At 39.8% G+C, this 14,342-nt stretch overlaps 1 protein-coding gene across 17 annotated transcripts in view; it reads left to right on the plus strand.

Moving 5' to 3' along the window:
* The window catches only part of LOC127574826 (myelin transcription factor 1-like protein), a 372,272-nt gene that overhangs the window by 229,611 nt on the left and 128,319 nt on the right, over positions 1-14,342 (plus strand). For 16 of the 17 annotated variants that reach the window (XM_052024235.1, XM_052024239.1, XM_052024230.1 and 13 more), the window contains one exon: positions 3,475-3,686. The exons of the other annotated variant lie outside the window; for it this stretch is intronic. In XM_052024235.1, coding sequence (XP_051880195.1) covers positions 3,475-3,686 — 212 coding nt within the window. The remainder of the gene's footprint in view (positions 1-3,474; positions 3,687-14,342) is intronic. 17 annotated transcript variants of the gene reach the window in all.

Raw genomic sequence — 14,342 nt, forward strand, 5'->3', positions numbered from 1 at the left:
AAGTTGCTAATTACTTGTTGGATCTGCCTGTTAACTTCTTATGATTCATGCACTAGAACACCTAGATCCTTCTGTACTTCACTCACTTGCAATCTCCCTCCATTTAGATAATAGTTCGCCTTTTCATTTCCCTTACCAAAGAGCATGACTTCACACTTCCCCACATTAAAATTCCATTTACCAGTCTTCTGCCCACTTACTCAATCTATCTATATCTCTTTGTAGTATCACCATTTCATTATCACAACATGCCCTTTCACCTGTTTTTGTATCATCAGCAAATCGGAAACCTTCCATACTGTTCCTTTCTCCAGATCATTAATGCAAGTAGTGAACAATTGTGGGCCAAGAACTAATCTCTGTGGTACTCCATTAGTTCCCTCCTTCCTGTCTGAAAAGCTCCCAGCCCGGACGTTCTCTCTTCTCCCCCCTTCCATTGGGTAGAACATACAAAAGCTTGAGAATACCACCAGGGTCAAGGATAGCTTCCATCCTGCTGTTATAAGACTCTTGAACAGATCTCTTAGATGATAAAGTTGAACTCTTGATCTCACAATCTACCTCGCCACGGCCCTTGCATCTTATTTGTCTACCTGCACTGCACTTTCTCCGTAACTATAACACTAACATCTTGCATTATGTTTTCTCTTCCTTTTGTACTACCTCATTGTATGGAATGATCTGCCTGGCTGGCATGCAAACAAAGTTTTTCACTTTATCATGATACATGTGACAATAATAAAGCAATTACTAGTTTATTCCAACTCTCTGCTTTCTATGAGACAGGCAGTTTTCAATCCAACACACTTCCTCTGATGCCATGGGGTTTAAATTTATGCACCAGCCTCCTATGTGACACCTTGTCAAATGCCTTTTGGAAATCTAAATACACCACATCTACAGGTTGCCCTCTATCAACTCTCCCTGTTACATCCTCAAAAAATTCAAGCAAATTTGTCAAACATTATTAACCTTTCATGAATTTTACTCAGCTTTCCTAAATGATTAGCTGTTTTCCTCTATCCTCCATTCCCTTCCTCTCACCCAGACTCCCCACCAAACTTCACCTTTCTTCTATGTTACATTTCTCTCTTCTCCCTGTTCCCCATGACTCACTTTTCCTCTCCTTCTGTCTGTCCATTCCTCTCTCCCCAACCCATACAAATCCCCTCCCCCTCTATACACACCACTCCACCATCCCTCTGCCTTACCTCTCCATCCCTGCCCCCTTCCACTCTCTTGCTTCTGTATTTCCCTCCACTCTCCTCCTCCTCCATCTCTCCTAACTTTCTGATCTCCACTATCCTCTATCTTCCCTCTTGCTGTCTCCCTGTTTGGCTCCCTTCCTCCTTCCTCTCCTTGTGTGCTTACCTGCTCTGTCTCCCCTCTCCATCTGATTCTCGTTCTACGCCTCAGTCTCCACCTCCTCTGTCTCCCCTACATCTTTCCTCCACCTCCCCTCCATCTCCCATCTCTCTGTCTCCCCCTCTGTTTTCCCCTCAGTTTCCCCTCTGTCTCTGCCTCCATCTCCCTTCCTCACCTGTAATCTTCTGTCCCTGACTCCTCTCAACGCTTCCCTCCTTTTGTATCCCTCCACACCCCTCTCCCTCTTTCTCCCCTCCACTCTCCTCTGTCCAATCCCCCTCCAACTCCCTCACCAATCTCCTCTCAGTTTCCCCCTCACTCTTCTGTCTCTTCATTTCCCCTCCACTCTCTTCTTTCTCCTTTCCTTCCTCCATTCTCCCCACCTCTCTGCTCGCCCCTCTCCCTGTGTAGGCAAAGCTTCTGTTAGAATCAGCTCACCAGTCTTTTACCAATGTAAGTGAGCCTCCCACTGCCTTAATTGTGTTTTAATAGGAGACATGAAATACCCAAATGAAATGCAAAGATGTGTGTTAGCGTAGGATCTTGGACTCTGCCTGGCCCCACAGAAAAAAATTGATAGCCTTTGCCATCCCAACATGACCCCTTGCAGTAACATTCTCTCCTTCTCCCTCCCCAAGGCAGCAGCTCAGACCTCTGCCAACACCCCAGCAGGCTGACCTTCTCAAGGTTGAAGTCTGGTGAGCTGCACCAGAAGGCCAGTAGCTCTGTGCTGAAATAAGCAAGCGGTTGCAAAACTGCCCTGACCCTTTTGCTGCTGGAATGGCTGTCCAAAAGCTAAATCTATCCAAATGATGCCTCCAGTGAGATGAAATGATAGTTTAAATTGAATACTCTAGGATATTGGGTAATTAAGAGGACTGAATATTTGTAATCACTGTTCAAATTTATCTCGACCAACAGGATGAACATCTTCACTGTTTAGAAATCCATTAATGTTAAACAAGTCTCCTCCCATGTGACAATGGCACAGAAAATGGCAATAATTGGTCTAAATTAGTGGTCTCAACTGGGAACTAGAAATATATGGGTAGTATTCTTAAAATGACATTGAGACTTTGCAAGGCAATGGAGCATCAAGTTATATGTATTGCTGATACTAGTTACAGTAAAAAAAATAGCACCTTACAGTTTGACAACTGCCAGATTTTCATGAAATATTACTTTAAACTTTTGTTTCTGATTTTATTTGCTTTTTTTTGAAAATAATATTCAAATTACGGCAGTAACATTGTGGAACAAATATTTTTCCCATTTGTTTCTTACATTTTTCCCCACAACTTTCAAAAGACTGTAAGATGCTGGAGTATGGCCCTATGAATTTTAGCGATCCTTGGATATCTTATAGCAGGTGCGAGCATGGTGTTTGCTGGAGGCATCACAGCTAAATTTGACCATCATCTACATCAAGATATTTTTGGAGTGGGTTGTGATAATCCAGATCAGGAGTCGAATCTGCATTTGATTTTCTTCTCCCTAATTCTAACTGCTATGTCTTACGCCTCCACATCACCCCAGAAGGACTTGACTTAGGACAGATCATTAGCTCAATGGTGGTTCTTGCCTGGTTAACATTTGATGTTGAAAGCAGTGATATTCCAAAGTAAGACATCAAAGAGATGGTTTGTAATGCCAATTTTTAATTGTTAAAAAAATAATCTGTGATTCAGAGATGTCTTGTAAGTTTGCACCTTTTTCCGCTATTCAAGTGATTTTTGTTAAAACAATGTTTTGTCATTCGAAAAGTGTGCATAGAATCATAATTATGGGCTCAATTTTTTTACTAATTACAAACAGTTTATATTCTAGGGAAGTGTGAATATGATAGGGTAAATTTTCTGCTCCAGGGTCCCCAGTGCAGAAGCCTGCCTGGCAGGAACATTAATTATGGACAGCAAATCATAGGCTACAGATGCATAATTTCCCAATATGTGCTCCCAGTGGGGGCTGATCCACACTGGAACACTGAAGTGGAAAATTTGTCCTTATATTTTGAATTGTTTATATCTTATCCTGTGAAAAAGTATAAATTCTTCAGCAAGTATGTAAGAAACACAGGTCCTAGTAATTTACATATCTCTTTCATTTTAGGCCTATGTGTTTTGTTAAGCAGCTCGAGATCCCACAATATGGCTACAGACACAATGTTTCCACCACCACACCTCGATCTAACCTGGCAAAAGAGCTGGAGAAATATTCTAAGACTACATTTGAATATAACAACTATGACAACCAAGTTTTTGGAAAACGAGCAATTGCTCCTAAAGTTCAGACCAGGGATGCATCTCCCAAAGGGTATGATGGTAAGAAAAGTAATTTACAATATTGTAGAACAGTAATAAATAATGTTTTGCAAAGAAAATTTGTTAGAAGATCCCAAAATGAAACAGGCTTGAGGTTGCAGCTTATATTGTATTCTGCTTTGTGAGCATTTCCAACATTTTGTTCAGACATTATATCTGACCAAGTCTAAATGTGAATATAACAACATCTTAAAAGCACAATATCAATGGCAATTGGTGATACTGTTAAAACATGATGGGGTTGAAGCTGACCATACTATGCTTATTTTCTGGACAGAAAACAGGGGCAAAGAGGTCTCATTTGGAAGGTCATTCTCCTGGACCCTTCCCTAGCATCTACTGATAACAAAACTTTGGCCCTGGATAAAACCAATAAGAAGCCTAAGCTCTGTTTGTGAACCCAAAGGGAAATTAGTTTGTACTGAACGTACAGTCTCTCTCCTGTGTCAGGAGCAACCATGTTACATGAATTCAAACCACTCTTCTCTGAGGAATCTCTGGAGACTGTCACCAAAAGTTACCATTTTAGCAAACGATTTAACCGAATGTAGAGCCACAAAGAGACCTCCATATCATAACTGCAGACTACTCCCAGCCATTAGTCATTTCCACTCCAGCACTCATCCCTGAAGCCAATGATCTCCCCCTGGGGACCCAACTGCTACTACCTGCAGCTCACCCATAGTAAGCAAAGAAAGATTTGGAACCATTTTGCTGTGATCCTGCAGTTGGACTCCTTGAGTTCATGCAGAACTCACTACATATGTAATGTACGTTGAATTCAGTTTGATGTGTCTTCATAAGCCTCTGCAAGTTGGGATATTGAAGAAAAAACAATAATCATGTCAAAAATCAAAACAATTAATATTATGAAATAATACTTAAGTATATGTTATATTTGGGGAAAGCTGCTTTTGTGTGATTATATTATTACATATGATATTGTTACATAAATTAGGGAAGTATCAACAAAATGTGACAGTTGCTAGTTTTCTGATAAGAAAATATCTTTCATTTCCCAAGGATAATAGTTTCTCAGGGACACCTGATGAATTTGACAGAAAAAAAATTGCAAGAAAATGAACAGAGAAATGGATTTGTTGACAGTTTTAGCTTAGCCCTGAAGGAACACCACCTATTCACAGTAAAAAAAATCTGCCACAATGTGGAATTCTTATCACCAAGACTTGAGTCAAACACAGTGCGAAATCTTTTCTGCTATATGGTGAAGATTAAATTGCCAGAGCAGTCAGGTTGGTGCTTATTGTAGCTGCTGGCTACATGTGTTAATCCAGGAAGATTCATTCTGACAAGAGATTTGTATTAGAGTTGTTGTGTCTTGAATGACTCACTCTTGTAATGGAAACAAAAAATGTTGGAGAAGAGAGCAAAGGACAGGAGCAATTAAACTAGGGTGGACAGGATGGTGAGGAGGGCCTATACAACAGTAAACTAAAAATAGCATTGATTTAGAAGACTACTGCCTGCTTATGGTCTTTGCTTAACCCAGAGCTTTGTTAGATTGGATCCCAGTGTGTTAGTAACATTGGAAGCAGTCTAAAGGAGATTAAAGTAGCGTTGCAGTCCAAAGGAGGTTCATCATGCTAATTCCTGGGATGAGAGGGTTATCCTATCAAGAGAGGCTACACAGTTTGTCTCTGTCATCCTTGGAGGTTAAATAAACAAGGGTGACCTTGTTCAAACATATGAGATCCTAAGAGGACTTGACAGGATAAGGTATTTTCACCAATGGGAGAGTCACAAACAAGGGGACATAACTTCAAAGTAAGTGGTCAGCTATTTAAAACTGAGGTACTGAGACAAATCAGATAGAACCATCAATCCAACTTGGCGAAACAACCCTAGAAAATGTGGACCACTTTCTACATCTCGGAAGTTACCTCTCCTCCAATGTCGACCTTAATGACGAGATCCAACATCGTCTTAAATGCGCTGGAACAGCTTTTGGACATCTCTGAACAAGGGTCTTTCATGATCGTGACATCCGAATAGACACTAAAATGTTAGTGTACAAAGCAGTGATGATCCCAACACTCCTGCATGCATCAGAAACTTGGACAACATACTGACGACATCTGAAGGCACTTGAAAAGTTCCATCAACACTGTCTTCGAAATATCTTAAATATCAGCTAGGAAGATCGAAGAACCAACGTCAGCGTGCTAAATGAAGCAAAAACAACAAGAATTGAAGCCTACGTTATCAAGAACCAACTAAGACGGAGCGGTCATGTTGTTCGGATGAAAGATGAACGTCTGCCGAAACAAATCTTCTACTCCCAGCTTAAAGTAAGGCAAACGTAAAAGAGGCGGACAACAGAAGAGATTCAAAGACGTCTTAAAAGCCAACATGAAGAAATGTAACATCAACATCAACAATTGGGAAACCAATGTCAAGGACAGGAAACTCTGGCAAACCATCATCCAAGAAGGAACAGCAACTTTTGAAGCCAACAGATATGCAGAATTAGAAGAAAAGAGAAGAAAATGGAAAGAGAGGCAGCAACAACCAAAGCCCGATCTGCCATCTGGAACTACCTGTCCTGAATGCGGAAGAACTTTTAGAGCCGAGATTGGACTCATAAGCTACTTGAGAGCCCATAAATAGATCAACGGAACGAAGACCATCATCCTCGACCTCGAGGGATAGCCACAACGGCATAGAAATTTCTTTTCTCAGAGTGTGGTGAATCTCTGGAATTCTCTGCCCCTGGGGGTGGTGGAGGCCAGATTATTAGATATACTTAAGGAGGAGATGGATAAATATCTAAAAGATCAAGGAATGGAGGATTATGGGGTACTGGCAGAAAGGAGTTGAGGCCAGCATAGATCGACCATGATCATATTGAGTGCATTGGATCTTAATACATAAAAACAAAATGAAATAGATCAAAGCAGTAGGTGAAGTCAAGTGTAAGCAAATCTGCTCTGCATGCTTCAGTGCAAAGTAAGAAGGAACTTCCACAATTAGAAACCTGATTAGTTATAAATACCATAATACTTGACATAATGAGAACTTTACACATGTTTTTACGAAGCACCACACAATGCAGCCAGGACATGTCACCATCTCCAATCTCAGTGTCTCCTCCCTGATCCATTTTCATTCCACTTTATCAGGGTGATCCAGACATCTGAAGGCATGTTGTGCATTGGTGCTGCTTGGGGCTACAGAAAAAACTTAAAGCGTAAACTGTGCCAAATGGAGATAGATGCCATATGTATCTCACCAGAACTATAGCACTTTAGCATTGATCCCAATTTTGGAATGTGTCATTATGTGGAGGAGGAGAGAGGCGAACAACACTAAAAGCAGAAGCCTTAGTTAAATTTACTGGAGGATACTGTTCACAGAATAATGAAATCCCTTTTTAAAACAAGTCTGTAGGAGATAGGTTGCTTTTCATTTGATTTGAAGTACTAGTGTTAATTTACATTTTTGTTCCATGTATTAAAATTCTTTTACTATTTCTGAATTTTAAAGGAAGGTACCCAATCAGATATTTCATCTTTATTATGATTACTAATATAACAGTAGAAAGATACAATTATCAAACATGAATGTAAATTTTTGATTTTGCCAGCATTCTGGACCAATGCTTTGGCTATCCTTAGGAGATTACTTAAATCATTACGGACATCCAGGAACTTGAGATCCAACATAGATATCAAGCAAGGTTGGAATGATCTGAAGTGGCACAAAAATGCATCATGCCAAGGCCAATGGAGAAGAATCAACTGCTTATTAGGTCTATCCAGGAGAGGCAGAGGGACAAGAGGGTCACAGACCCTCAGTTGCCAAGTGAGACTAGAAGAATGATTTTAATACAAGGTATCACAGTGCATCTGCATATATCTGGCTTAATACCATTTTCTGACACATGTCCTCATAATGGATGGTGGTTTGAGAGTCACAAATGTGCAATCAATAGCACTCTAGACAGTTGTAAAGCCTGCCGTTTAATTGAAATCATAGCTGGCTTGTTGTTGCTCCTGCTGTGACCCAGGAATCCAAATACTGAGATGTGTTCGCCTGAGAGCATCTGTCACTTAAGACATGCAGCATGACATGGATGGCTAACTGAATGAATTTCCCCGCACAACATGCTTATTAAACCTATAACTCCTGATGACTTGGGCACCTGTCCAAATCTTCAAGCATTACTGTAGTAAACAGCATCATGTCTATAAAGAGGGGTCTCGCTGCAGTCTTTCAACGTTGCGAGGTGAGTATTAAGAAAATGTTTTATTTGATGATGCAAGTAAATATCAATATTCTTTGGGAGTGATTTCTGCTAAACTGTTGTAGCAAAATCTCTAAAATTAAAAATTTCTCCAGATTTCAATTTGCAGATTAAGATGAATTAATAAGCAGTAGATAAAACCAATTTGCTTGCATCTATTTTAATCCTTAATAAATACTGAGATTTCTGGAACATTGTTTTTACAGTTCAACACTAATGACTAAATCCTTTCCTAGAATGGCTTCTATAAACGTATATATAAAAAAAATCCCAATCTATTAAAGCTTTATGAATAGACTCCAATTGTTATTTTAGTAAAAAAGTTGAAACTTTTTATGCAGATTATGTTGATTATTTTAAAAAAAGGAACAATAAAGCAACCATTAGATTAGCAATAAATTATCCAGAGAGAGGGTTGAATCAGATCTGCAGTTGCAGGAAAGATCCTGGTAAAAATAAAATGGGAAACATCAAGACCCAGAACTGTCAATTTAAGAGGAGTTTTGTAAGACTGTAGGGAAATGTTGTGCATGAGGAAAAATGGCATAGGGAATGCTGCTGTTCATTAATAATGCAATAAGTCTTCTGGCTATATTTGTGTGGGAGTTTGAATCAGAAATTAAGTAATAGCAGCTGTGTGCAAAGAACTATAATGCTGAATCTGATTAAAATGGTATGCAACTCTAACTTAATGTAATACATATCTCCCTGCCCCAAAAAAACTGGAAAGTAGTGTGAGGTAGATAAAGGTGTGTGGAAATATTGGAATTTCTTTCTGATTGGCTCACCAGCAGTTAGGAATAGGCAATTTGTTTGATTTGATCAGCATGTTTAATGAGAATAAAACTGGAGCAGAAGGAATTGAAGATGAGACTAAAGCGAATTTAATGTTTGTTAAACTGAAATAGTGAACTGTGTTTTTTTTCTAATGCCTATGGCAACAGCCCTTTCCATTTATTTAGCTCAGATGCTTGGAATGGAAAGGAGAATATGCAGACACTGGGAGGGTTGGTTGGCTTAGGTCAGTGAGAAGGCCCTTTATAATTAGGTACCTGTTGGGCATTGCAACACTTGTTTATTTCAATTGAAAGCTTCTATGTGGGTTGAGAAGAGAAAGAATCAGCCTGAAGAAAAAATAGCAAAGATCACTATGACTTTAGGAAGTGACGTGGCAGCAACAGAGAGAATGCAGAAGAGATTCACCAGGCTATTGCCTGGAATGGAGGGCTAACGAAAGGTTGGGTGGGCTGGGTTATTCTCACTGGAACGTCAGAGGCTGATGGGTAACCTTATAGAGGTTTATAAATTTATGAGAGGCACAGATAGGAAAGATAGTCAAAATCTTTCTCGCAGGGCCAAGTAGTCCAAAAGTGAAGGGCACAGGTTCAAGGAGATCGGAGGGGCAAGTTTTTCACATACAAAGTGGAATGAGTTTCCAGAGGAGCTGGTGAAGGTACATACAATTACAATGTTTAAAAAGCATTTGGACAGGTAATTAGACAGGAAAAGTGTGAAGGGGTATGGGCCTGATGCAAGCAAATGGGATTAATGTAGGTCGGCATCATGGTTGGAATGGAAAAAGTGGGCCAAAGAGGGCCAAAGAGCCTGTTTCTGTGCTGTCTGATTCTGTGATCATGTTGAAATAGTTTCTCTTCATTTCATCCTGCGATATAGCAATGTTTGTCTTGCAGTTTTATTTGCTCTTTAGGATGTTTTGGAAAAATTAATATTGCTGGATTCTCGTGGCCTGAGGTGAAACCAAGATACAAAGGTCATCATTCGAGCTTATGATGGGGGAGGGATATGGGGTGAAGAGATAATGGGAGTAACATTCACCTGCCTGCTTTAGAACCCACATACTTTTGGCCCAGATGCTTAAAATAAACATTACTCCCAGTATGTTGTATACAAATTAAAAAAGGTCATCTTGTAGGTAGAAAATCACAGGAGCAGTAGCACGCTAAGTAGAAGTGTGGAGTCTTAAATGAAGATTGAAACTTCTGGAGCCCGAAATGTTTTTCCATCAGCATGATCTTAACATGCTCCATCTTTGAAATGGGAATCTGTTAGCCATCATATTCTTTAAATCAAATGATGTAGCATCCCTATCTTGTTGCATTGTTTTGATATAAAGTTGGGACAATGAATACACAAGATCACGAGAAAATAGGAGCAGGAGTAGGTCACCAGGCCCCTCAAGCCTGCTCTGCCATTCAGTATGATCATGGCTGATCTACGCTGGCGTCAACTCTTCTTCTGTCCCAGTTCCACAGAACCCTCAATCTCCACCTCAATACCCACCTCAAATATATCTAATAATTTGGCCTCCACACCCTTGGGGATAGAGTTTCCAGAGATACATTTTTTTCCAAGAGAGAGAAAAAAAAATTCTATTTACTTCAGCTTTAAATGCCCCTTATTTTGTAGCTATGTCCCCCAACCCATGACTCTCCCACTAGTGGGAACATCTTAACATCTACCCTGTCAGGCCCCCTCAGGATCTTATATGTTTGAATAAGATCACTTTCATTCTTCTAAACTCCAAGGAATATGGACCCAAACTGTCTAACCTCTCTTGATAGAACAACCCTCTCATCCCAAGAATTAGCCTGATGAACCTCTTTTGGATTGCCTCCAATGCCAGTGTATTCTTTTTTAAATGAGGGGACCAAAATTGTGCCCAATATTCCAGATACAGCCTCGCCAACACCCTCTAGAACTGTAACAAAACCTCCCTTCTTAACTGCTTGTTGGACCTGCCTGCTAGAACACCTAAAACCCTCTGAACTTCATTCATTTGCAGTCTCCTCCCTGTTAGATAATAATCCACCATGATCTCACATTTCTCCACATTAAACTCAGTTTGCCAGTTTTTCACTCAGTCACTCAATATATATCCATATCCCATTGCAGAATCACAATGTCCTCATCACAACATACCCTTCCATCTATTTTTGTATCATCGGCACACTTGGAAACCTTACATTTCAGTCTCTCCTCCAGGTCATCAAAATAAATAGCAAGCAATTGAAGGGCAAGAAATGATCCCTGGGGTACTTCACTGGTTACATCCCTCCAGCATGAAAAGGACCCATTTATTCCAAGTGTTTGTTCTCTATGTGACAGCCATTCTTCAATCTATGCTAACACACTTCCTCCAAAATCTTGGGCTCTTAATTTATGTATCAGGGTCTTCTGTGGCACCTTATCAAATGCCTTTTGTAAATCTAAATACACTACATCTAAAAGTTCCCCTCTATCAACTTTCCCTGTTTACATACTCAAAGAATTCTTTACTTTTCAAATGTTATTTACTTTTCATAAAACCATGTTTCTAGGTTTAATTATGTTCAGCTTTCCTAAATGATTACTTATTTCCTCTTTGATTATTGACTTTAGCACCTTGCCAACAATAGATGTTAAACTAACTGGCCTTGCCTACCTTCTGTCTTCTTCCCTTTTTGGAGTCACATTGGCTGTTTTCCAATCTTCTGGTCCCCTCCTGGAATTTAGCGAGGTTGAAAAAGTTCAACCAATGGGTCCACTCTCATTGCAGCCACTCCCTTTAAAACCTTTGGGTGCAGACCATTGGATCCCGGTGAGCTGTCTGCCTTTTGCCCCAGGAGTTTTCTGATACTTTATCCCTCGTGAGTGGGATTTTTGCAAGTTCCTGCATGTTGTTTGAAATTAGTCCATCTGTTCTCTTGGGGATATTTGTCGTGTCCTTCATGATGCAGAAAATTGATTTCTTTCTTTATTTCTTGTTATGAATTCACTAGCTTCATTCCTTAGAGGTCCCACACTGATCTTAGCCACCTTTATCCTATTTATATATCTATAGAGACTCTTACTCTTTGTTTTGATATTACATGCAAGTTTTCTGTCAAAATCAATTTTCTTCCATCTTATGAGTTTTTTACTCGTTTGTTGCTGCATCCTAAAAGCTTCCCTGTCTTCTGGCCTACCACCAGCCCTTGCTGCTGTGTATGCATTGCTTTTCGATTTAACATTGTCCTTGTCCTCCTCTGTTAACTGCAGATTGGGCATCTCTTGTGCCTACACAGTGTAGGTGACCAGCCGTTTGAATATCTGCCACTGTTCATCTACTGACCTGTCTCTTACCATTATTTTCCCATTCCCCCTTCGACAAATCCACCTTCGTGCCATTATAATTGCCCTTATTTAAGTTGAAAGCAGTGGTTTTGGTATTGTGGTGTGCAAGCTGCATCTGGAATTCTATCATATTGTGGTCACTGCCTCCTTGGGGCTCTTTAACCACAAGATCTCATTACTCATGACCAAATCTAAAATAGCCTTTTCCTGGTTAGGTTCCATAATGTACCAATGTAAGAAGCAGTCCCGGATGCACTCCACAAATTCTTCTTCTACAATACCCTTGACTGTTTTCTTCATCCAATCAGCATGTAGATTAAAATCTTCTGTGACAATTTGGCATTCTTTTCAAATTTGCCTTTGATATTTCCCCATTTATGCTCTGTCCTATTGAAACATCACATTTTGTGGGCTATAGACTTACCCCACCTGTGTCTTCTTTCCTCTGCTATTCATGTTTTCAACACAAACTGATTCTACATTATTACCTACTGCCTCTATATCACGACTCAATGTTGCTCTGATACCTTTCTTGATTACCAATGCTATCCTGCCTCCTTTCCCATTTGGCCTGTTCTTCTGGAAGATTGTATAACCTGGAATATTGAGCACCTGGTCCTGGTCATCTTGCAGTCACGTCTCTGTAATAGTTAATAATTCATACTCAAATGTTACAGCCTGTGCTGTCAACTCATCAATCTTATTGCAAATGCTATGTACATTCAATAAAGACCATTAAGCTTTGATTCCTTTACAGTTTATATTAACTTTAGATTTGCTCTGTGCTGCATACTTTGTTTACATTTCCTGTCCAAGCCTGTCACACGTTACTTGTCAATTTCCTCCTCAATTTCCTGTGCTACCATTCCCCCAGTTCCTCTTGATTTATTAAATATCTTGTTCTTGGATCCCTCATCCCTCCTATTTAGGGAAAAGATTTCTTACTGAAGACAATTGGTGAATAACAAGTTGGAAAAAAATGCAACCCTATAAAGAAAAATGTTGGGAGTTGGTCAGTGAGAGGAAGAGATCGCCATATTGAGTAGATTTAATTTTCACTTCTTAGACCAAAAACATTGCCTGCATTGTAAGCAGAGTAAAACATGGAACATGAAAAAAATCACAGATGTTAAAAAAGACCTTCTCAATTTTCTTCCATCTAAATTAATTGAAGAAAATATTGAATGGCTTTTGTTAGTCTTGCTCACCACACTTCCCCTCCACAGTCCATCAAGCTGATCTTTTAGTCTGCCTTTGCAGTACCTCCATAACTGCAACATTCCAAGGCTAAAAAGAGGCCTATTCCCTGACCTTTCTTAGTGACAATAACTAGGAGATGTGCAAGCATGGCACAGGTTAACTTTATGCCCTCTGCTTTGCCTTCAATTTTGCATTGAGAAATGACTGAAAACTTGAACTATAGACAAAACTACCATCTGGAGCAGGGTGATATACTCAAGATCAGCATACCCATTTCATCACGCAGCATTTGGTATTATAAATATGTGATTTCAGGTTCATAGCTTTACTTTGAACTCTTCCTAACTAGGAGCTGAGGGATCACTATTTATCTCAAACACAACTGATGGCTAGAGATTTCAGTCCTGAGTATTCACACTTTGGCTTGCATTTTGGCAGCCAAGACTAGCTTTAAAAATTGTCATAATGTTAATATGTAAGACCTTGCTAATTCCATTGTAAGAGTATTATACAGATGGCCACTGGGTAACCAATGGATTCCGTTTTTACAGCCACCTTTATCAATTCTGCCCATAAGTCTGAAAATACAATAAAGTCACCCACCGTGGTAACCATCCCTCTGCAGTACTGTAATGAATGGCATCAAAAACACACAAGACTAATAAGAAAGAACAAACACTAAAAGTGGAGAGAGAGAGAGGAAACTAGTTCTGCCATTTGTAGGAATGAATGTATGTACGTATATTGGTCTTTTGAATTTGATAATATTATAGGAGTTTGTTTGTTTGTAAGGGGTGTCCATTAGTTGGGCGGTTGTAATCCGGCGATGGCCAGTATTCACTATTCACACAGATAGCAGCTGGAAAATCAAACACTCCTCTACATTGCATGTTCCCCAGACAGCTTGGTCAGCTTCACTGTCATGATACATGAAAGGCAGATCAAGGAAATTTCCCTAGCTGCAGTCCCAAATCCCTCAACAGGTTGAATAGGATTGTAGAATAACAGAAGGAAATTGAGAGAGGGCCTGGAAATCTAAAAGCAACAAGTGATAGATGCTGGGAACCTGAAACAAAAAC

The sequence above is a fragment of the Pristis pectinata genome, chromosome 10, assembly GCF_009764475.1.
Source record: "Pristis pectinata isolate sPriPec2 chromosome 10, sPriPec2.1.pri, whole genome shotgun sequence".
Lineage (NCBI taxonomy): Eukaryota > Metazoa > Chordata > Chondrichthyes > Rhinopristiformes > Pristidae > Pristis > Pristis pectinata.